General features: G+C 47.2%; 1 protein-coding gene across 1 annotated transcript in view; it reads left to right on the forward strand.

The window, feature by feature from the left end:
• The window catches only part of tacr2 (tachykinin receptor 2), a 214,556-nt gene that overhangs the window by 22,251 nt on the left and 166,697 nt on the right, over positions 1-25,608 (forward strand). The window contains exon 2 of the mRNA XM_038773776.1: positions 4,254-4,448. Within this exon, the coding sequence (XP_038629704.1) occupies positions 4,254-4,448 (195 nt within the window). The remainder of the gene's footprint in view (positions 1-4,253; positions 4,449-25,608) is intronic.

Consider the following 25,608-nt stretch of genomic DNA (forward strand, 5'->3'; position numbering starts at 1 on the left):
CGTACACATTTACCAACACCACCCTCTCCCCCTGCAGCTTACCGCTCACCATCACATATCTGCTGCCACTATCAGCCACCACCTCAGACGCCTCAAACGCCACCCTCTTCCCCACCAGGATCGCCACCCCCCGGTTCTTCGCGTCGAGCCCTAATGGAAAACCTGCCTCCCCCACCCCTTCCTCAGACGGACCTGGTCCGCCACCTTCAGGTGAGTCTCCTGGAGCATGGCCACGTCCGCCTTCAGCCCCTTCAGATGGGAAAACACCCGGGCCTGCTTAACCGGCCCATCCAACCCCCTCACGTTCCACGTGATCAGCCGGATCAGGGGGCACCCCGCCCCCCTCCCCCGTCGACTAGCCATGGCCCATCGACTGCTCGCCCCTGGCCAGCACCCATTCGGCTTAACTCCACGGCGATAGAACTTCACCCCGACCCCGCGTTCCACCACAGCTCCTCCCTGGCCAATCCAGCAGCAACCCGGTATCCCCCCCCCCCCCCCCCCCCCCCCCCCCCCCCCCCCCAGGCTAGGACCCCTCCTAGCCGCGACGCTCCCTCCAAAGTACTCCCGTGAGCCAACTGACTTCTGCTGACCCTGGCAGCTCCCGCCCTAACTCCGACCCCTCCCGAAATGGGGTCACCCCTCCCCCCGGATCTGATATCCACGCCCCTTGCCACCAGCTCCACCCCCCTCGTCCCGCAGCGCGGGAAACCAGAGGAAAGCTCGCGCTTTCACACTGCCCCACCCCACCCACCCAACGCAACTCCCAAATAGCAGTCCCAACCCATCCACCAACCCCGTACAAACACAAACAGAACAACCACAAACCCCGATACCCCCCTTAAGACACAAAACCATAACCAACATCATCTGAAAGCGAGAGAAAAAAAAAACCAAACAGAATAACCAGCAACAACATACACAGTGATACAAAAAAAAACTCCCACAGCCCCCAATCCCTAGTTCGAGTCCAACTTTTCAGCCTGCACAAAGGCCCACGCCTCTTCCGGGGACTCAAAATAGTAATATCGGTTCTTGTAGGTGATCCACAGGCGCGCAGGCGGCAGCATGCCGAACTTCACCTGCTTGCCGTGGAGCACCGTCTTCGTCCGGTTAAACCCGGCTCTCCACTTAGCCACCTCCGCACTCCAGTCCTGGTAGATGCGCACTACCGAATTCTCCCACTTGCTACTCCTCACCTTCTTGGCCCATCGCAGCACACACTCCCGGTCACTGAACCGATGGAACCGCACCAGCACCGCCCGCGGGGGTTCATTCACCTTAGGCCGCCTGGCCAGCACTCTATGGGCCCCCTCCAGCTCCAGGGGCAGATAGAAGGATCCTGCCCCCACCAGCGAGTTCAGCATCACATCCACATAGGCCGGCAGGTCCGACCCCTCCAGCCCCTCCGCGAGGCCCAGGATCCGCAAGTTCTTCCTCCTTGATCGAAACTCCATCTCCTCGAAACGATCTTGCCACTTTTTGTGGAGCGCCTCGTGCATCTCCACCTTCCCCACGAGGGCCGAAACCTCCTCCTCGCGCTCAGAGGCCTGCTGCTGCAACTCAAGTATCGCTGCACCCTGAGTTGTCTGGGTCTCCAGCAGCTTACTTGTCGTTACCTTCAGGGATTCCAGCAACTCTCCTTTCAGCTCCGTAAAATAGCGCAGAAGGGCCGCCTGCTGCTCCTCCGCCCACTGCCTCCATTCCTCAGGGGCTCCACCGGCCGCCATTTTGTCCACCTTCCCCCGCTTTTCCAGGGGAGCTGCTGCCGTTTTACTCCTCGCCCCACTCCGGGTCCGCACCATAAATCCCGGGGGGTTTTGCTCCAGACCCCTTTATCCACCGGGAATCGTCGAATCAGCGCCGTTTGGGGCCCTTAAAAGAGCCCATAAGTCCTCTTAAAGCGGGAGCTGCCGAACGTGCAGCTTAGCTCCGCATAGCCGCAACCGGAAGTCCGCTGTACCTATATTCTATATCCCCTGGCTTCACCTATACTGTATATTCCCCAGGTCTACCTATAATCTACATTCCCTGGCTGAACCTATGCTCTGTATCCCCTGGATGTACCTATACTTACTATCCCCTTGCTGTACCAATACAATATATCCCCTGACTGTATGTATACTCTATATCACCGGCTGTGCCTATAGTCTATAGCCTTGGCTCTACTTGTACTCTGTATCCCCTGGCTGTACCTATGCACAATATTCCCTGGCTATACCTACACACGGTATTCCCTGGCTGTACCTATACTCTGTATCCCTGCTTGTCCCTACTCGATACCACTGGCTTTACCTATACTCCCTATCCCGTAACAGCCTCCTCGAACAGGCGCCGGAATGTGGCGACTAGGGGCTTTTCACAGTAACTTCATTGAAGTCTACTCGTGACAATAAGCAATTTTCATTTTCATTTTTCATTACCTAGGCTGGCATTTGAAGTGATTTAGGCTGAGTTGGATGTCTGAGATGTGTGTAAAACATGGGATTACTAGATAAAGAATGCTTATTGTTTGCATTGCTAATTCTGAAATAAAAAAGTGGTTGGCAACTGCGAAAATTTCTTAAATTGGTAAGGCAAAATTACTTACGTTTAGTTTACCATGAAGAACTGGCTGAAAGGAGAATATGGAAGCTTTTATTTTCTGTGAAATGCTCAGTCTCAAACAAGATTCAGGACACTGGTAAAGATGAAAGGGGAAAAAGACATATTTAGAGTGAGGTTGGGAGCTGTGTGGTAATGTCAAGTCTCATGACTGTGCTCTGTACTGGAAATGAGCTGTGAAAGGAAGCAAAGCGAAGCAGACTTCAGCCAACCCAGAAACGTGTTTATATTTCACAAATCACCATTCGGTTTGAAAGCGGAGTGGGAGAGAGAAAGAACCTCTGGGATATTTCTTGCTGACACCAATATTGAGTGTTTGTCATAATATTAGCAGAATTTTAGAAAGAGATTATACATCTATGTGGATTGTTGCCTAAAGGGGTATTTACTTGTGTGTCTAACCAAAAATTTTTTGGAAGGAATATCTGAATATTAAGTGGGCAAATGTAATCATGTGTGCTTAAATTTTCTTTTATTTGGTTGATAAATGTTTTCGATTAATATTTGAAATCTGTGTTTGGTTTTCCTCATGTACAATAGAGTGCGTTGTGAGCACTGAATACATGTGTACCGAGTTGGTAGAAGTTCATGTAGCTGCCAGGGGTGTTTGGTGCTTGAATGATGATAAGGGAGGAGGTGAAAGGGCCAGTATTGCATCTCTTATATTTGCATTGGAAATAGAGCATTTGTATTTTGTTGGGATCACCATAGAACCTGTTACTTTTTAGAAGAGATGAATTTACCAAATCGGCAGCAGAAATACAATTAGACTTTTTAAGACTTCTATTACAACAAATAATATAACATCAATCTTGATTGAACATTAATGAACAGGCAACTAATACACCAATCTATGCCCCCTGGTGACTTACCCCTCCACATTGGGAAAGAGTGCCGACACATCCACTCTATCCATTCCCCTCATAATCTTGTAGACCTCTATCAGGACAAGAATGAAGATACTTCCCCTTTAAACAGAAAGATTCCATAATTTATCTCATTCTGTCCAACTTTAATGATAAATTGATGTAAACTTACCAACTTGTCATTACGTTAACCCACTTGGAGTGTGTTTCCTGCAGGAACAAAAGATCAGCCATGATCTCATTGAATGGCGGAACAGGCTCGAAGGGCCAGGTGGCCTACTTCTGCTCCTAGTTCTTATGTTCTTATAAACACTGTGCAAACATATAAATGATACAGTTTTGCTTTGGGGGACAATTGGGAGGCAGGATGTACTGGAAAAGCTGACTATACTTATACGTCCCTTGTCCAAATATCTTGCATCCCAAGTCGCTAACGGAAGTGGATGTTGAGATAGTGGAAGGGTGCACCATGATCTTCCTTTCTTTCCTGGATATGGGGTGATATAGTGATTGGTGTTATCTGGCTGCTGGCCAGAGGATTGGAGGGTGGCATTAAAATTGAACTCTATTGGATTAAAGGAGTGCATGGAGGAGGAAAGGGAGCAAGGGTAAGTTTGGATGAAGTAAGGTGGGAGGAGATTTGTGTAGAACATTATCGTTTACATTGTTGCACTGTTCTATCTGTTCCACATAACTGTAAATGGAGAAAGAGGATAATATGGAGGATTGAGATGTGCTGCCTGATTACTTTCTATGTGACATGTGTTGTATCTCATTACACAGGTACATTGCTATCATCCACCCACTGAAGCCCAGGTTGTCCTCCAGCTCAACTAAGTTAGTGATTGGCGTTATCTGGCTGCTGGCCCTGACTCTCGCATTCCCACAGTGCTTCTACGCCCGCATTGTGCAAGCAGAAAACAGAGTGATCTGTATAGTGGACTGGCCTGAGGATGTTGGAGGACAACATCAACTGACGTAAGAATCTGTTTCAATTCTCTCCAATGTCAGTCCTACTGTTACAGCCAATTCCAACTGTGGATTTGCAAATGTGGAAGTTTATGCAAAAATAATTTCCATAGTTTAAGGAGGGAAAAAGCAATCAATTGGCACAAATTTAGAGAAATGTTATTCTCAATCTTTCCCGATGAGTTACCATATTTAGAATTTATATGAAAACAACAGTGTGTCACTGGAAGAAAGTATCAGAGCAGGATAGGCTTAAACCTTCACTATGTTGGATATCTGGAGTTGGGGTTAAATTCTGTCTCAGAAGCATAGAAATTATACAGCATAGAAAGCGGCCATTTGGCCCATCTTGTCAATGCTGATCCAAAGACCCCCAGGTGCCCTTTCTAATCCCGTCTTCCTGCACATGGCCCATAGACCTGCAGTATAGAACATTTAATATACAGATGCAGGTACCTTTTAAAAGAGTTTAGTGCCTCTGCCTCCACCAACAACTCCGGCAGCGAATTCCAGACACCCACTACCCTCTATGTAAAAATGTTTTCCCTCTCGGCCCTCTACACATTCTGCCACTTACCTTGAATCTATGACCCCTGGTTTTTGAACTCTGCCAAGGGAAACAAGTCCTCCTGCCTACCCTATCTCTACCCCTCAAAGTTTTGTATACCTCAATCATGTGATTTGAAACCTATGAGCTTGAGTGGTCAGGGGAAGAGAATTGCTTTTCTTGTTTCATTAAAGTTGGTTGGTGGATTCCCTTAAGTCCAGGTTGCCATTGTTGATAGCCCAACGTGTGGTGACACTCTGTGACCAGCAGTGTCACCACACGAAGCACAAGGGGCAGGATTCTCCGACGGTGTGATCCTCCGTTTCTCCCGCAGTACAGTCATTCCTGCAGATTTCCCGATGATGTGGAGGTGCCCACAATAGGAAACCCCATTGGCTGGCTGGCGGAACGGTGGATGCCGCTGCCGGCTGAGGCGTGCCGCACCAGAAAACATGTGCGCAGGACGGGGAATCCCAGCCAATGGCTTTAATTCTATTATTTGTGTGACCAGACATTGCAGTTCAATACTGGATTCCTAGGAAATACTTCTGTTATGTTTCCCGGTCTGAGGAATCTTTCTGTCAGATTAGTGTGGTTTTCAGCATTCACCGCAATTCAGAGTGACATCAGTGTGACCATTTCCAAAAGAGGAATTTAACTATGGCATTCAATGGCATTGCCATCAATAAATCCCAACGTCATAGGGGTTACCAGCGATCGGAAATGTATTTGGGCCAATCACATGAAAGCCACATTGAATAGGTCAGAGGCTATATAGACACATAGGGGTCTGCAGCACGGAAAAGGCCCTTCAGCCCATCACGTCTGTGCCAGTCAAAATCAACCACCTAAATATTCCAATCCCATTTTCCAGCACTTGGCCTTGTATTCCTTGACATCGCAAGTGTGTATCTAAAAACCTCTTTAATGCTATGAAGGTCTCTGCCTCCACCACCCTTTTGGGTGTTTTGTGGTGAATGGCTCACTCCTTGGCTTCTCTCCATCATCTATGAGTCATAAGTTGGGAGTGTGATGGGATACTCCTCCTTACCTGGCTGAGTGCAATTCCAACAATACTCAATAAGTTCAACACCATCCAGGACAAAGCAGTCCACTTGATCAGCACCCCGTCCATTACCTTAAAATTCACTTTCTCCCTCCAGCACACAGTGGCTATGTTGTACACCATACGCAAGATGCACTGTAACAACTCAGTGAGGTTCCTTCAACAGTACCTTCCAAACCCATGAAGATCAGGGCTGCCTAGAGTGACAAGGGCAGCAGATGGGCAGCACGGTAGCATGGTGGTTAGCATAAATGCTTCGCAGCTCCAGGGTCCCAGGTTCGATTCCCGGCTGGGTCACTGTCTGTGCGGAGTCTGCACGTCCTCCCCGTGTGTGCGTGGGTTTCCTCCGGGTGCTCCGGTTTCCTCCCACAGTCCAAAAATGTGCGGGTTAGGTGGATTGGCCATGCTAAATTGCCCGTAGTGTCCTAAAAAGTAAGGTTAAGGGGGGGTTGTTGGGTTACGGGTATACGGTGGATACGTGGGTTTGAGTAGGGTGATCATTGCTCGGCACAACATCGAGGGCCGAAGGGCCTGTTCTGTGCTGTACTGTTCTATGTTCTAGATGTATGGAAAATCACCACCTGCAAGCTCCCTTTCAAGTGACTCACTATTATGACTGGGACAAGAACCCATATAACTCCACTTAACGTGGAGTGGATGATTTCTCGTGTGTGACATTCTAGAACGAGAGGTCATAGTCTTAGGATAAGAGATAGCAAATTTTAAATGGAGTTGAGGAGAAGCTACTTCCCCAAAGGCTTGTGAATCTATGGAATTTGCTACCCCAGATTGCGGTGGATGCTGGGATAGCGAGTAAATTTAAGGAGGAGTTTGACAGATTTTTAATTGGTAATGGGATGAAGGATTATGGAGAATGGGCAGGACGATAGAGTTAAGGCCAGGATGAGATCAGCCATTATCGAAAGGCGGAACAGACTCAATGGGTCAAATGGCTGAATTCTGCTCCTATATCTTATGAACTCACTGATACTCTATATACAACTGGAAGTTATTGGTGTAGTGTTCCAATACCCTATCTGTAGATAACAAGATTCCTGTAACATGTTGGCATTCACCCTGAAAGTGCAGTTGGAGTTCCCCTTCCAGTGATTTACACTTTTCAAAGACTCCACCTCCTTGGACCTTGGTTCAGTGTGATGATCATGGAGACATGGCTCCAAGGTGTTAGCCTCAGGCTGCTGTTGAGTAAAGAGTCAAGAGTTCTGCTCCTTTTCCCAAACACCTTTATTTTTCTTTGAACACACTCAGCAGCAAACTCTATCATCACATCACATGCTTCCAAGCCCACCTGTAGCCTCTTTACATATCAGTGCCAATTATTGGATCAATGAGACATCTAATGGGAATGTTTCTTAACCCATTCCTTCACAGTCTCCCTGTCCTTGGATAAAAAAATAATTTGGTGAAAACAAAATTACAAGAAACTCAAAAACACATGCAATTTTCCCCCTCTTTAAAAAAAATGTTTTTGGAAGGAAGGAAAACCCCCCCAAAACAAACAGTCACAGAAACAGGCGCCCTTCATTTACAATACCAAAAGTTTCTGTGCACTTTTGATTAAACAGTCAGATAATTGATAGCTACTGTGGATGCATTTAATTTTTGCTATCTCCCCTCTGTCCAACATTTGCTTCAAACTTGCTATGTCTATCCTTAGCCTTTTCTCATTTGCACTTTTTGTAGAGTGCACATTTTCCCACTGGGATTTATTGTCAATGTGACACTCAATGGGTATGTTACCCAAATCCCCTAATCCCAAAATGTCTGTCAAGATCTGAGATTTATAAAAGGCCATATCCACCGCCTCTACAAGGCTTAAAGTCTCAGGAGCCAAAGTGCTTTTGACCAATCTCCTTTTTTCTTTGTTTCCCACACAAGAGGGCAACATTTACCATTGTTCCCCATAAGGCAAATTATAAAACCGCCTGCACTTGAAACTCCATCACATAAATTTGCATAGGATGTATCACTAGAAAAATAAGAGTTTCAAGTACCTAAGATCACATAAAACCGGGAACCTCAAAACACACTCCTGCATTTTTAGTTTGACCAACGCTTTATTTGGCCTCATTATGTCTTCCACTTTGCAATCATTTGCTTTTGTACTCAACTCTAAGACATCAAAACTAACGTCTGGTCTAGTCTGTCTACCTAACCAAATCAGTTGCCCAATTAAACTACGCAGTTGCTCTTTTTCCATCTTTGAAACTATTGCGTCTTTTTGTGAAACCCGACTCCGACTATTGGGCTGATGCTCTCCAAATGAGATTGTCGAAGTAAAGTTGCCCCTAACTTAGTCTGTCCAATTTCCAGTTCAATATATTTAAATGCACCGGAAGCCTGACTTCCAACCCTGAATTCTTTCCTCAACCCAGAGATTGAAGGTCGCCAGGGTCCCAGGTTCGATTCCCTGCTGGGTCACTGTCTGTGCGGAGTCTGCACGTTCTCCCCGTGTCTGCGTGGGTTTCCTCCGGGTGCTCCGGTTTCCTCCCACAGTCCAAAGATGTGCAGATTAGGTGGATTGGCCATGATAAATTGCCCTTAGTGACCAAAAAAGGTTAGGAGGGTTAAGTGGGTTATCGGGATGGGGGGGGTGGGGGGGGTGGGTGAGAGCCTAGGTGGGTCGGTGCAGACTCGATTGGCCGAATGGCCTCCTTCTGCACTGTATGTTCTATACTATGCTAAAAGTCCATGGCCACACTGTCGTTAAAATCCCTGGCCAAAGGTAGGGTTACTATCGGTCGTGCTGGTATCCTTCTGTACTTCCTACAAACTTCACAGCGATCACTAACCTGTTCTATCAGCTTTGTATAGTCTTCATCCCTTATCCCTGCATCCTTTATGAAATTTTTCAGCCTCCGAAGAGACGGATGCGCAAATTGCCAATGCAGTTTTAATACAATAATCTTTTTATCAGCTAAAGACCCATTTCCAGCTGCCAATAACACATCCTTAACAACTGCACCTGAAATATTATTTGTCAGTAATGGAATACAATAGTGTCCCGACTGTGTAAATTGTAAGTCCACCGTCTTTCCAAAAGCTGTTACCTTATTCTGTTCCACATCCAGTTTCACGTGTGCTTACTTCATCGACGGTATGCTCAGAAGCAGAGGTATCTCATGTGATACAACATCCTTGCTAATTAAATGATTCACTCCGGCAATATTGCAAGGGATCACCACTCTTTTCAGCGACTTCAGAGTATTATTATCCCCAAACCTGAAACTTGTGGAACTTTCAAATTCCTTCACCTTGTTACGATTTTCAGCATTCAAAGAGTCCAGGTAATATTTTAACCAGTCAATTCCACACACAGCAGATGTGCAGCCACTGTCCAATACAGCACAATTGAAGAATTCTGCAACCAACATCCTCATTACTGGAGTAAAACTGCTTGTTGAGAGGACAATGCCTTCTTTCTGGTCACCATCTTTTTCCTCTTGTTGCCGATTTTGATGAGTGGAATACTATCCCACTGGCATCACTAATAACTGTTGCCGATTTTGCGCCGGAGATGTCAATAATGTTACCCTTCTTAATATTGACTTTTCAGAGTCGCCAGGTATCAGATGATACCACCACAAGGTTCAACCAAGGTTCAAAGACCCAACAACCAGTCAGTTAGTTCAAGTTCAAATATGGTTTATTTACACACATGGTTAACTCACACATGCAACATAAAACACTATAAGCTAAATTGCACCTAACACTACAACAACCTGTACTTAACTTTCAGGCACCCGGCGTTTCCAGTCAATATTTGGAAAGTTAAAGTCCCCCATAACAACTACCCTGTTACTTTCGATCCTATCCAGAATCATCTTTGCAATCCTTTCCTCTACATCTCTGGAACTTTTCGGAAGCCTATAGAAAACTCCCAACAGGGTGTCCTCTCCTTTCCTGTTTCTAAACTCAGCCCATACTGCCTCAGTAGACGAGTCCTCATCAAACGTCCTTTCTGCAACCGTAATACTGTCCTTCACCAACAATGCCACCGCTCCCCCTCCCCCCACCTTCCCTGAGCTTACAGAAACATCTAAACTCTGGGACCTGCAACAACCATTCCTGCCCCTACTCTAGCCATGTCTCCGAAATGGCCACAACATCAAAGTCCCAGGTACCATCCCATGCTGCACGTTCACCCACCTTATTCTGGATGCTCCTGGCGTTGAAGTAGACACACTTTAAACAACCTTCCTGTCTGCCGGTTCACTCCTGCAACCTTGAAACCTGACTCATGACCTCACTACTCTCAACCTCCTGTATACTGGAACTACAATTCAGGTTCCCAACCCCCTGCTGAATTAGTTTATACCGTCTCGAAGAGCATTAGCAAATTTACCCCTCAGGATATTGGTACCCCTCTGGTCCAGGTGTAGACCATCCCATTTGCAGAGGTCCCACCTACCCTAGAATGAGCCCTAATTATCCAGGTATCTGAAACCCTCCCTCCTGCACCATCCCTGTAGCCACATGTTCAACTGCTCTCTCTCCCTATTCCTCGTCTCGCTAGCATGTGGCACTGGTAACAACCCAGAGATAATAACTGTTTGTTCTAGCTCTATGTTTCCACCCTAGCTCCCTGAATTCCTGCCTTACATCCATATCCCTTTTCCTACCCATGTCATTGGTGCCTATGTGGACCACAACTTGGGGCTGCTCCTCCACCCCCTTAAGGATCTCGAAAACACGATCCGAGACATCACGGACCCTGGCACCTGGGGGGCAACACACCAACCGCGAGTCTCACTCGCTCCCACAGGATCTCCTATCTATCCCCCTAACTATGGAGTCTCCAATGACTAATGCTCTACTCCTCTCCCCCCTTCCCTTCTGAGCAACAGGGACAGACCTGTACCCCATGGCTTACCCCTGGTAAGTCGTCGTCCCCACCAGTATCCAAAGTGGTATACTTGTTACTAAGGGGAACGGCCTTAACATTTTCCATTACCTGTTGGACTGCTTTTTCGTGAGTGAAGGCAGTGACTGTGGGGCTGGCCAAATCAAGTCCTAATAAATATTAAGTGTGTGGGAGGTGAAACCTGTGGAACTTGATACCATGTTCTGAATTAACATAAGTGCAAATGGGAGAACTGTGTCCCATGTGGTGTTGTGTTGTTGCACCATTTTCTTGGTAGTCGCTTTTAGGGTTCTGTTCATACGTTCCACAATGCCTCTGGATTGTGGGTAATAGGCAATATGGAATATTTGTTTTATCCCAAAAATCGTCAAAACGTTCTGCATCACTCTTGCTGTAGAATGGGAACCTTGGTCCGATTCAATACTGCGGTGAGTCCCCAGCATGTAAATATTTGCTGTGTTTAAATCTTGGCTGTTGCCTTAGCCGTGTTTGTCCTGGAGGGAAATGTTTCCACCCATTTTGTGAAGGTGTCGATCACCACCAACACATATTCAAAACCATTTCTGCAGGTGGGGAGGGGACCAATATAATCTAGCTGTAAATTTGTGCATGGGCCATTAACAGGGTGAATGTATCTTAACTGACCTTTCCTGGAGTATCTGTCTGGGTTATTTGGAGCACAAATGAAACAATTTTCAATATAATGTGTGACGAGCCACCAGCACAAGGGTCTTAAGTGGGCAATTGTGGTTTCTATCCCCTGATGTCCATGTCCATCATGAAATTGACAAATAATCTGGTTCCTGTCCTGGGTGGGGACCACATAAATTCCATTTTTAATACAATTCCGTCCTGTACCGTCAGTGTGTCCTTGAAAGAATGTCGTCTGCCTTTTGGGCCTGTGCTAAATCTTGGATATTTGTCTGTGAAACCTGGACTGCGTGTCATGATCCTGCCTCTGCTAGGGCGTCTGCTTTTACGTTACCGGGTGGGGACGAACGATGATGGCTTCTAACCTTTATTATGCCATATTTGCGGTCTTTCGCTGTTTCCAGAATGAGCTTCAGTAATGCCACCGAGGGTAGGGGTTTAACGTCAGCGGATATGTATCCTCTAGATTCTCACAGGGGCAGGAATTCCGTCAAACTGTTGCAGATATATAAACTGTCCGAATATATATCTGCGGGGGTTGGGAAAGAATCTGGGTGCTGCACTATGTATGCGATAGCCGCTAACTCGGCTGCCTGCGATCCTAAATGTCCTGGTAATTTCAGTAAGAAGTCTTACAACACTAGGTTAAAGTCCAAAATGTTTGTTTCAAACACTAGCTTTCAGAGCACTGCTCCTTCCTCAGGTGAGGAAGGAGCAGCGCTCCGAAAGCTAGTGTTTGAAACAATCCTGTTGGACGTTAACCTGGTGTTGTAAGACTTCTTACTGTGCTCACCCCAGTCCAACGCCGGCATCTACACATCCTGTTAATTTCAGTGATATCTCCTCTAAAGCGCGCCCCTGCGTGTCTTCCACATATATACCACATCCTGTAATCCTATTTCCATTATGAACGGTGGAGGAGCCATCTACGTAAATTTTTTAAGATTTATCGGTGGGCTGGGTTCTCTGTGGTCTGATGCCTGTATTGTGCCTGGCTGTGATGATTTCACATTCATGTGGGGTTCCTGCATACTGCAAATTATCTGCTGAAAATGTGTGTGTCTTTGTCCTTTTTACTGTGATGTCCCTTCCTTGTAAGAGTAGGGCCCAGCGCGCTGCTCTAATCTGGCTAACTGAACCATCCTTTAACCTACCATCTAACAGTAGTTGCGTTGGGGTGTGCTCGGTTAAAATCGTTACAGGGTTGAGGCCTGTGATGTATGCGAAGTACTGAACAGCCCAAAAGACTGCGAGCAAGTGACTTTCGCAGGCTGAACATCCTTGCTCCACTGGGCCCAAAACTCATGAGGCATAGGCTATGGGTCTTAAACGATCATGCCTTTCTTGGAGTAGAACAGCCGATAGGGTTTGGTCGGTGGTCGCTACTTCTATGGCGTATGGGGAGTGTTGGTCTGGTACCTGTAAAGGGGGGGCTGTACCTAGGGCGCGTTTTAATGCATCAATGGCATAGAACATAGAACATAGAAAAAGACAGCACAGAACAGGCCCTTCGGCCCACGATGTTGTGCCGAACCTTTGTCCTAGATTAATCATAGATTAACATAAAATTTACAGTGCACCGGCTCCTGGAAAGAGCACCCTACCAAAGGTCAATGCCACCACCCTATCCCCATAACCCAGTAACCCCACCCAACACTATGGGAAATTTTGGACACGAAGGGCAATTTATCATGGACAATCCACCTAACCTGCACATCTTTGGACTGTGGAAGGAAACCGGAGCACCCGGAGGAAACCCACGCACACACGGGGAGGATGTGCAGACTCCGCACAGACAGTGACCCAAGCTGGAATTGAACCTGGGACCCTGGAGCTGTGAAGCAATTGTGCTATCCACAATGCTACACTTGTAGCATTGTACAATCTACACTCCATTATTCTACCGTAATCCATAGAACATCGAACATAGAACGATACAGCGCAGTACAGGCCCTTCAGCCCTCGATGTTGCACCGACATGGAAAAAAAAACTAAAGGCCATCTAACCTACACTATGCCCTTATCATCCATATGCTTATCCAATAAACTTTTAAATGCCCTCAATGTTGGCGAGTTCACTACTGTTGCAGGTAGGGCATTCCACGGCCTCACCACTCTTTGCGTAAAAAACCCACCTCTGACCTCTGTCCTAAATCTATTACCCCTCAATTTAAGGCTATGTCCCCTCGTGCTAGCCACCCCCATCCGCGGGAGAAGGCTCTCGCTGTCCACCCTTTCTAACCCTCTGATCATTTTGTATGCCTCTATTAAGTCACCTCTTAACCTTCTTCTCTCTAACGAAAACAACCTCAAGTCCATCAGCCTTTCCTCATAAGATTTTCCCTCCATACCAGGCAACATCCTGGTAAATCTCCTCTGCACCCGTTCCAAAGCTTCCACGTCCTTCCTATAATGAGGCGACCAGAACTGTACGCAATACTCCAAATGCGGCAGTACTAGAGTTTTGTACAACTGCAACATGACCTCATGGCTCCGGAACTCAATCCCTCTACCAATAAAGGCCAACACACCATAGGCCTTCTTCACAACCCTATCAACCTGGGTGGCAACTTTCAGGGATCTATGTACATGGACACCGAGATCCCTCTGCTCATCCACACTACCAAGAATTTTACCATTAGCCAAATATTCCGCATTCCTGTTATTCTTTCCAAAGTGAATCACCTCACACTTCTCCACATTAAACTCCATTTGCCACCTCTCAGCCCAGCTCTGCAGCTTATCTATGTCCCTCTGTAACCTGCAACATCCTTCCGCACTGTCTACAACTCCACCGACTTTAGTGTCGTCTGCAAATTTACTCACCCATCCTTCTGCGCCCTCCTCTAGGTCATTTATAAAAATGACAAACAGCAACGGCCCCAGAACAGATCCTTGTGGTACGCCACTCGTAACTGAACTCCACTCTGAACATTTCCCATCAACTACCACTCTCTGTCTTCTTTCAACTAGCCAATTTCTGATCCACATCTCTAAATCACCCTCAATCCCCAGCCTCCGTATTTTCTGCAATAGCCGACCGTGGGGAACCTTATCAAACGCTTTACTGAAATCCATATACACCACATCAACTGCTCTACCCTCGTCTACCTGTTCAGTCACCTGCTCAAAGAACTCGATAAGGTTTGTGAGGCATGACCTACCCTTCACAAAACCGTGCTGACTATCCCTAATCATATTATTCCTATCTAGATGATTATAAATCGTATCTTTTATAATCCTCTCCAAGACCTTACCCACCACAGACGTTAGGCTCACCGGCCTATAGTTACCGGGGTTATCTCTACTCCCCTTCCTGAACAAAGGGACCACATTTGCTATCCTCCAGTCCTCTGGCACTATTCCTGTAGCCAATGATGACCTAAAAATCAAAGCCAAAGGCTCAGCAATCTCTTCCCTGGCTTCCCAGAGAATCCTAGGATAAATCCCATCCGGCCCCGGGGACTTATCTATTTTCACCTTGTCCAGAATTGCCAACACTTCTTCCCTACGCACCTCAATGCCATCTATTCTAATAGCCTGGGTCTCAGCATTCTCCTCCACAATATTATCTTTTTCTTGAGTGAATACTGACGAAAAGTATTCATTTAGTATCTCGCTTATCTCCTCAGCCTCCACACACAACTTCCCACCACTGTCCTTGACTGGCCCTACTCTTACCCTAGTCATTCTTTTATTCCTGACATACCTATAGAAAGCTTTTGGGTTTTCCTTGATCCTACCTGCCAAAGACTTCTCATGTCCCCTCCTTGCTCGTCTCAGCTCTCTCTTTAGATCCTTCCTCGCTTCCTTGTAACTATCAAGCGCCCCAACTGAAACTTCATGCCTCATCTTCACATAGGCCTCCTTCTTCCTCTTAACAAGAGATTCCACTTCTTTGGTAAACCACGGTCCCCTCGCTCGACCCCTTCCTCCCTGCCTGACTGGTACGTACTTATCAAGAACATGCAATAGCTGTTCCTTGAACAAGCTCCACATATCCAGTGTGCCCAACCCTTGCAGCCTACTTCTCCAACCAACACATCCTAAGTCATGTCTAATGGCATCATAATTGCCCTTCCCCCAGCTATAACTCTTGCCCTGCGGGGTATACTTATCCCTTTCCATCACTAACGTAAAGGTCACCGAATTGTGGTCACTGTTTCCAAAGTGCTCACCTACCTCCAGATCTAACACCTGGCCTGGTTCATTACCCAAAACCAAATCCAATGTGGCCTCGCCTCTTGTTGGCCTGTCAACATATTGTGTCAGGAAACCCTCCTGCACACATTGTACAAAGAACGACCCATCTAATGTACTCGAACTATATCTTTTTCAATATAGTCAATATTTGGAAAGTTAAAGTCTCCCATAACAACTACCCTGTTACTTTCGCTCTTTTCCAGAATCATCTTCGCCATCCTTTCCTCTACATCCCTAGAACTATTAGGTGGCCTATAGAAAACTCCCAACAGGGTGACCTCTCCTTTCCTGTTTCTAACCTCAGCCCATACTACCTCAGAAGAAGAGTCCCCATCTAGCATCCTTTCCGCCACCGTAATACTGTCCTTGACTAGCAGCGCCACACCTCCCCCTCTTTTGCCCCCTTCTCTGAGCTTACTAAAACACCTAAACCCCGGAACCTGCAACAACCATTCCTGTCCCTGCTCTATCCATGTCTTTGAAATGGCCACAACGTCGAAGTCCCAGGTACCCACCCATGCTGCCAGTTCCCCTACCTTATTTCGTATACTCCTGGCATTGAAGTAGACACACTTCAAACCACCTACCTGAACACTGGCACCCTCCTGCGAAGTCAAATCTGTGCTCCTGACCTCTATACTCTCAATCTCCCGTACCTCAAAACTACAATCCAGGTTCCCATGCCCCTGCTGAATTAGTTTAAACCCCCCCAAAGAGCACTAACAAATCTCCCCCCCCAGGATATTGGTGCCCCTCAGGTTCAGATGTAGACCATCCTGTCTATAGAGGTCCCACCTTCCCCAGAAAGAGCCCCAGTTATCCAGAAATCTGAGTCCCTCCCGCCTGCACCATCCCTGTAGCCACGTGTTTAATTGCTCTCTCTCCCTATTCCTCATCTCACTATCACGTGGCACGGGCAACAACCCAGAGATAACAACTCTGTTTGTTCTCGCTCTGAGCTTCCATCCTAGCTCGCTAAAGGCCTGCCTGACATCCTTGTCCCCTTTCCTACCTATGTCGTTAGTGCCAATGTGGAGTACGACTTGGGGCTGCTCCCCCTCCCCCTTAAGGACCCGGAAAACACGATCCGAGACATCACTTACCCTTGCACCTGGGAGGCAACATACCAAACGTGAGTCTCTCTCGCTCCCACAAAATCTCCTATCTGTGCCCCTGACTATTGAGTCCCCAATTACTAATGTTCTACTCCTTTGCCCCTTCCCTTCTGAGCAACAGGGACAGACTCCGTGCCAGAGGCCCGTACCCCATAGCTTACCCCTGGTAAGTCGTCCCCCCCACAAGTATCCAAAACGGTATACTTGTTACTCCAGGGAACGACCGCAGGGGGTCCCTGCACTGACTGCTTCTTCCCAGTCCCTCTTACAGTTACGCATCTATCTCCAGTCTTTGGTGTAACTACTTCCCTGAAGCTCCTATCTATGACCCCCTCTGCCTCCCGAATGATCCGAAGTTCATCCAGCTCAAGCTCCAGGTCCCTAACACGGTTTTTGAGGAGCTGGAGTTGGGTGCACTTCCCACAGATTAAATCAGCAGGGACACTGACGGCGTCCCTCACCTCAAACCATGTACCTATCCAATAGCTGCTTGAAGATCCCTAATGTTTCCGACTCAACTACTTCCACAGGCAGTGCATTACATGCCCCCACTACCCTCTGGGTAAAGAACCTACCTCTGACATCCCCCCCCTTATATCTTCCACCATTCACCTTAAATTTATGTCCCCTTGTAATGGTTTGTTCCACCTGGGGAAAAAAATCTCTGACTGTCTACTCTATCTAGTCCCCTGATCATCTTATAAACCTCTATCAAGTCGCCCCTCAATCTTCTCCGTTCTAATGAGAAAAGGCCTAGCACCCTCAACCTTTCCTCGTAAGACCTACTCTCCATTCCAGGCAACATCCCGGTAAATCTCCTTTGCACCTTTTCCAAAGCTTCCACATCCTTCCTAAAATGAGGCGACCAGAACTGCACACAGTACTCCAAATGTGGCCTGACCAAGGTTTTGTACAGCTGCATCATCACCTCACGGCTCTTAAATTCAATCCCTCTGCTAATGAACGCTAGCACACCATAGGCCTTCTTCACAGCTCTATCCACTTGTGTGGCAACTTTCAAAGATCTATGAACATAGACCTCAAGATCTCTCTGCTCCTCCACATTGCCAAGAACCCTACCGTGAACCCTGTATTCCGCATTCATATTTGTCCTTCCAAAATGGAGAACCTCACACTTTTCAGGGTTAAACTCCATCTGCCACTTCTCAGTCCAGCTCTGCATCCTATCTATGTCTCTTAGCAGCCGACAACAGCCCTCCTCACTATCCACAACTCCACCAATCTTTGTATCGTCTGCAAATTTACTGACCCACCCTTCAACTCCCTCATCCAAGTCATTAATGAAAATCACAAACAGCAGAGGACCATAATTGATCCCTGCGATACACCACTGGTAACTGGGCTCCAGCACCACCCTCTGACTTCTAGTGGTTAGCCAGTTCATTATACAACTGGCCAAATTTCCCACTATCCCATGTCTCCTTACTTTCTGCATAAGCCTACCATGGGGAACCTTATCAAATGCCTTACTAAAATCCGTGTACACTACATCCACTGCTTTACCTTCATCCACATGCTTGGTCACCTCCTCAAAGAATTCAATAAGACTTGTAAGGCAAGACCTACCCCTCACAAATCCGTGCTGACTATCCCTAATTAAGCAGTGTCTTTCCAGATGCCCAGAAATCCTATCCCTCAGTATCCTTTCCATTACTTTGCCTGCCACTGAAGTAAGACTAACTGGCCTGTAATTCCCAGGGTTATCCCTATTCCCTTTCTTGAACAGGGGCACGACATTCGCCACTCTCCAATCCTCTGGTACCACCCCTGTTGACAGTGAGGAGGAAAAGATCATTGCCAACGGCTCTGCAATTTCATCTCTTGCTTCCCATAGAATCCTTGGATATATTCCGTCAGGCCTGGGGGACTTGTCTATCCTCAATTTTTTCAAAATGCCCAACACATCTTCCTTCCTAACAAGTATCTCCTCGAGCTTACCAGTCTGTTTCACACTGTCCTCTCCAACAATATGGCCTCTCTCATTTGTAAATACTGAAGAAAAGTACTCGTTCAAGACCTCTCCTATCTCTTCAGACTCAATACATAATCTCCCGCTACTGTCCTTGATCGTACCTACCCTCGCTCTAGTCATTCTCATATTTCTCACATATGTGTAAAACGCCTTGGGGCTTTCCTTGATCCTACCCGCCAAAGATTTTTCATGCCCTCTTTTAGTTCTCCTAATCCCCTTCTTCAGTTCCCTCCTGGCTATCTTGTATCCCTCCAGCGCCCTGTCTGAACCCTGTTTCCTCAGCCTTACACAAGTCTCCTTCTTCCTCTTAACAAGACATTCAACCTCTCTTGTCAACCATAGTTCCCTCACTCGACCATCTCTTCCCTGCCTGACAGGGACATACATATCAAGGACACGCAATACCTGTACCTTGAACAAGTTCCACATTTCACTTGTGTCCTTCCGTGACAGCCTATGTTCCCAACTTATGCACTTCAATTCTTGCCTGACAGCATCGTATTTACCCTTCCCCCAATTGTAAACCTTGCCCTGTTACACGCACCTATCCCTCTCCATTATGAAAGTCACAGAATTGTGGTCACTATCTCCAAAATGCTCCCCCACTAACAAATCTATCACTTGCCCTGGTTCATTACCAAGTACCAAATCCAATATGGCCTCCCCTCTGGTCGGACAATCTACATACTGTGTTAGAAAAGCTTCCTGGACACACTGCACAAACACCACCCCATCCAAACTATTTGATCTAAAGAGTTTCCACTCAATGTTTGGGAAGTTGAAGTCACCCATGACTACTACCCTGTGACTTCTGCACCTTTCCAAAATCTGTTTCCCAATCTGTTCCTCCACATCTCTGCTGCTATTGGGGGGCCTATAGAAAACTTCCAACAAGGTGACTGCTTCTTTCCTATTTCTGACTTCAACCCATACTACCTCAGTGGGCAGATCCTCCTCGAACTGCATTTCTGCAGCTCATAGACTATCTCTAATTAACAATGCCACCCCCCCCCCCCCCCCCCCAACCTATTTTACCATCCTCCCTAATCTTATTGAAACATCTATAACCAGGGACCTCCAACAACCATTTCTGCCCCTCTTCTATCCAAGTTTCCGTGATGGCCACCACATCGTAGTCCCAAGTACTGATCCATGCCTTAAGTTCACCCTCCTTATTCCTGATGCTTCTTGCGTTATACACACTTCAACCCATCTCCGTTCCTATAAATACTCTGCTTTGTCAGTGTTACCTTCCCCACTGCCTCACTACATGCTTTGGCGTCCTGAATATTGGCTATCTTAGTTGCTGGACTACAAATCCGGTTTCCATTTCCCCGCCAAATTAGTTTAAACCCTCCCGAAGAGCACTAGAAAATCTCCCTCCCAGGATATTGGTGCCCCTCTGGTTCAGATGCTTGTACATGTCCCACCTTCCCCAGAATGCGCTGCAAATATCCAAATACCTGAAGCCCTCCCTCCTACACCATTCCTGCAGCCACGTGTTCAACTGCACTCTCTCCCTATTCCTAGCCTCACTATCACGTGGTACCTGCAACAAACCATAGATAACAACTCTGTCTGTCCTGGCCTTTAACTTCCAGCCTAACTCCCTAAACTCGTTTATTACCTCCACACCCCTTTTCCTACCTACATCGTTGGTACCAATATGCACCACGACTTCTGGCTACTCACCCTCCCCCTTCAGGATCCTGAAGACACGATCCGAGACATCCCTGGCCCTGGCACCCGGGAGGCACCATACCTTCCGGGAGTCTCGCTCATGACCACAGAATCTCCTATCTATTCCCCTAACCATTGAATCTCCAGCTCCAGTTCCCTAACATGGTCTCTGAGGAGCTGGAGTTGGTTGCACTTCCCGCTGGTATAGCCAGCGGGGACACCGATGGTAGCCCTCACCACCCACATCCTGCAGGAGGAGCATGCAACTGCCCTAGCCTCCATCCTCTTTTACTTTACAGAATATAGCTGCCCTGTGGACCAACTGGACCTCCGCCCTCCGACTCTGCTCCCAGTCAGCTGCACTCTGTGTAAACTCCTGGCTCCCTTCTCACTCTTTGCGGAAATGAAATGAAAGGAGCACCTTGCTCCTTCCTCACCTAACTCCCTCAGTCACCAAACTCTCACTATAGCATTCAAATGCACCAAATTCTGCACTCCCTCAGTCACCAAACTCTCACTATAGCACTCAAATGCACCAAATTCAGCACTCCCTCAGCCACCAAACTCTCACTATAGCACTCAAATGCACCAAATTCAGCACTCCCTCAGTCACCAAACTCTCACTATAGCACTCAAACGCACCAAATTCAGCACTCCCTCAGTCACCAAACTCTCACTATAGCACTCAAATGCACCCAAGTTGAGCACTCCCTCAGTCACCAAACTCTCACTATAGCACTCAAATGCACCAAAATTGAGCACTCCCTCAGTCACCAAACTCTCACTATAGCACTCAAATGCACCAAAATTGAGCACTCCCTCAGTCACCAAACTCTCACTATAGCACTCAAATGCACCAAAATTGAGCACTCCCTCAGTCACCAAACTCTCACTATAGCACTCAAATGCACCACATTCAGCACTCCCTCAGCCACCAAACTCTCACTATAGCACTCAAATGCACCACATTCAGCACTGAAATGCACCACATTCAGCACTCAGTGCAAACATAGTCTGCACTGCAGCTGGATCCCTTTTATACTGTGAATCTAGCCTCTGAAAACTGACCTAATCCAATTAACTAATTAACAAGGTCTAGCTGCAAGTAGCTACAAATAGAACCTTTGTTTAAAGCTGATTGAAAATTCACCTTCTTCTAAACCAAACAGCAACTTTTAAGTTAATTAACTAAATAAAGAAAGACTAGACTTTAGATAAAAATGAACCCTTCTGCTCCCTCAGTCACCAAACTCTCACTATAGACATAGAACAGTACAGCACAGAACAGGCCCTTCGGCCCTCGATGTTGTGCCGAGCAATGATCACCCTACTCAAGCCAACGTGTCCACCCTATACCAGTATCCCCCCCCCCCCCCCCCCATTAACCTTATTTTTTAGGACACTAAGGCCAATTTAGCATGGCCAATCCACCTAACCCGTACATCTTTGGACTGTGGGAGGAAACCGGAGCACCCGGAGGAAACCCACGCACCCACTGCCCTATAGCCCTGTAGCACTCAACTTCACCAAATTCAGCACACAGTGCAAACAAAGTCATCCGTATCCATCTGCTGTGGAAGCCATTCCCAAGGGGCGCTCTTTTTTAGGAGCTTGACAGGTGGGGCTGCCTCCTTGGTAGCGAAACCGCCTATATGGTTCCTACAGTAACCAACCAGTCCTAAAATTGACCAGAGTGCAGTGACATTATGGGACAAGGGCAATTTAACAATCAAATCAATCCATTTTTTCTCTATCTTCTTTTAGGGTTTGGGCCTTTTTCGGGTTGACTTTACATCCAATTGGGTGTTGGAGACCTAACAGTTCGGAAAGAAGCGAAACGTGCTCTTCCTTGGTATCAGTTTGTAGGAGCAAGTTGTCCACATACTGAATGAGGCATTCGGGTCGGGAAAATTTGGATAATCCATTTGCCAATTGTCAGTGGAAAATGGGGGTGGGGAGGTGGGAGGAGTTGTGGAAACCTTGCGAAAGGCATGTCCACGTATATTACTGTCCTTGGAACGTGAAGCTGAATTTATATTGGCAATTGTTTTCTAATGGAATGGACCAGAAGCCATTGCTAATGTTCAGTAGCATAAAATACCTTGACTGTAGTCCCTGCTTTAGCATTGCCTCGGGACTCATGGCAATGGTAGGGGCTGCTAATGGGGTTACTTTATTGAGTTCTCTGTAATCGATGGTCAGTCTCCAGGTACCGTCTGGTTTCCTTACGGGTCAAATTGGGGCATTGTTTGTTGAGGCTACGGGCCGAATTACACCTTGGTCTAGCTAACTTTCAATTACCTGTGCAATTTCTCCTTCGGCTTGCTGTGAGAAACCGTATTCTTTCTGGGGCTTGGGATCGGGACCTGTAACGGCGACTGTTCCCGGAATTCTTCCACAGTCGTGCTTGTGCTGGGCGAAGGATGCTAGGACATCCCTAATTGTCCTAACTGTACTAATGGCTTGCGGATCAAACCAGTAGTCGCCTACTGAGCAGATTCTGTGTTCGTATCTCCTACTGTGAGCATGGCAGGGCTCTCGCTGTTCTAGTCATTTTCCAAAAACTCTTATTCATGGGGGTCAAAGGAAAGGTTGTGTAAACTCATGAAGTTGATCCCTAAAATGTGTTCTGCTGTTCGGGGAAAATCTATGTTGTGTTAGCTCATGTAGGCTTGAGAGATGAACAGACACTTCCAACACAGATGAAGGTTCAACTCAATTTTATTAACTACTTCTAACTAACTAACACACAATGGCTGTGAGGCTAAATAATGCTAACTTAAACTAGAGACCTAAGCCTTGTCCGAACCAGTGATTCTCTCAGCACGTGTTGTGAGTCTCTGCTGGGCTGAATAAGTTCCTGTTACACTCAGAGGCAGCACCCAGAATGAACGGGAACCATGGAGCCCTCTGTCTTTATAGTGTGTGTATTCTAACTGGTGATTGGCTGCAGTGTTTGTACATGTTGATTGGTCCCTGTGTGTGTCCATCAGTGTGTGTCTGCACCATGGTATATTGGTGTATATTATGGCAATCTACTGAAACAACGAGGTGCTTGGCATTAACGTTTCCGATTTGGATATCTACGAGGGCCGTAATATAGCCCTGCTGGATATGTCCTTTAAATCCGCTAAGAGTGATGGTGTCTGTAGTGGGCCATTTATCTCGGTGACACATTGCGGAGGAGCTTAAAGTGATGCGGGACCCTCCTGTGTCCCAAAGAAACTCCATGGGGTGTCTCCAGACTGTGTCTGTGACTATTGGTCTACCTGACTTGTCCCAGAGTGTGTCGCAGACCCAAGTTGGGGAGTCCGAACACTGTCAATCTGCGCTATTTATGGCAAAATTGTCCATAGAACATAGAACAGTACAGCACAGAACAGGCCCTTCGGCCCTCAATGTTGTGCCGAGCCATGATCACCCTACTCAAACCCACGTATCCACCCTATACCCGTAACCCAACAACCTCCCCCTTAACCTTACTTTTATTAGGACACTACGGGCAATTTAGCATGGCCAATCCACCTAACCCGCACATCTTTGGACTGTGGGAGGAAACCGGAGCACCCGGAGGAAACCCACGCACACAGGGGAGGACGTGCAGACTCCACACAGACAGTGATCCAGCCGGGAATCGAACCTGAGACCCTGGAGCTGTGAAGCATTTATGCTAACCACCATGCTACCCTGCTGCCCTAAAGGTGGGCGCTAATACTGTGTATAGGCCTGGCATTGTTCCTATGTGGGGCGTTCGCTTGCTGATTCCGTTGCTAGTTCGGGGGGCATTGCATTCGCGGGCGTAACGTCCCATATGTCCACAATTACAGCAATCTCGTGGTGCCTGTCCTCTGGGGTGCTGTCCATCATGTGTACCCTTGTTTACCCATGCGGGGTCCTGATGCGTCCTTACTGGATTCATGTTTGCTTCTACTTTCTCCTGCTCTGCCCTTTTATGTAGGGATTGTTCCCAAGCTCTAGATAGTCTCTTCAGAACCCACACTTCGTTATATGTGGCGTCTGAGGGGTCATAATTCGCACAGGCTATTTGACCTGTTTCTGTGGCGTGGGAGACTAAAATACGGGCTCATTTGGTTGTGTTTTCGACATTTACGTATGCGCGGACTAAATCTCCAAATACTGTTTTAAAATGAATCCAAAGGCGTCCTGCGTATGCAGTCGGATGCTCTCCTTTTTTTGTCTGCAGCGTTTAGACCTTCTACGGGATCTCCTGAGCTAACGCTGAGCTAACGGATGGGTCAAGGCTCATCACTATAAGTTTCACCTCCTGCAGTTCATCCAGACCGTACATAACTGTCTGTTGTCTTGCTCGCTCAAAGAAATGGTGTGGGTCTGCTGTGGGTTGGAATGATTCAATTTTGGCACAGGCACCTCTCAATTGTGTGATGGATAATGGGGTGGTGTAAATGAAATAGGGTTTGTCGTCAATCGGTGACGTGCACTGCGTAGTGACTGGATTCATGGGGTTATGTGCTGCCTGTGCAGTCGGTGGTGCAGTGTGGTAAACCACTGTTACACCTGCATTAGGTGATGTAAGGTAGGACTTGTACTACAGGTTCGCCGGTAGCCCCTGCCTGCTGGCTCCGCCCAGTAGGAGGAGCGTCCTCTATTCAGCAGCCATTTCGCCAGCTGCTGTGGGAGGCCACACATCTTAGAACAATAAAGCCACAGTTGTATCCAACTTGTCCAATTGATGGTGCATTAATTTATTGCAGTAAGATTTTCTAAAAGATAGACCTCCGAATCAAACCACATCACCTGCAGCTGGATCTGCAATCAAGCAACGCCAAAAAGGACTTTAATCACTGGCTAGCTTGCTTCGAGGCCTATATCAACTCAGCGACCACCCCACCGACGGAGGCTCATAAGATACAGATCCTGTACTCAAGGTTGAGCTCCAACGTGTTTCTGCTGATCCAGGATGCCCCGAATTACGCAGACGCCATGGCACCCCTCACACTACGCATAGAAAACGAACAGACTCTTCGCCAGGCATGAACTCGCCACTTGC

This window comes from Scyliorhinus canicula, chromosome 16 (genome assembly GCF_902713615.1).
Source record: "Scyliorhinus canicula chromosome 16, sScyCan1.1, whole genome shotgun sequence".
In the NCBI taxonomy this organism is placed as follows: Eukaryota; Metazoa; Chordata; class Chondrichthyes; order Carcharhiniformes; family Scyliorhinidae; genus Scyliorhinus; species Scyliorhinus canicula.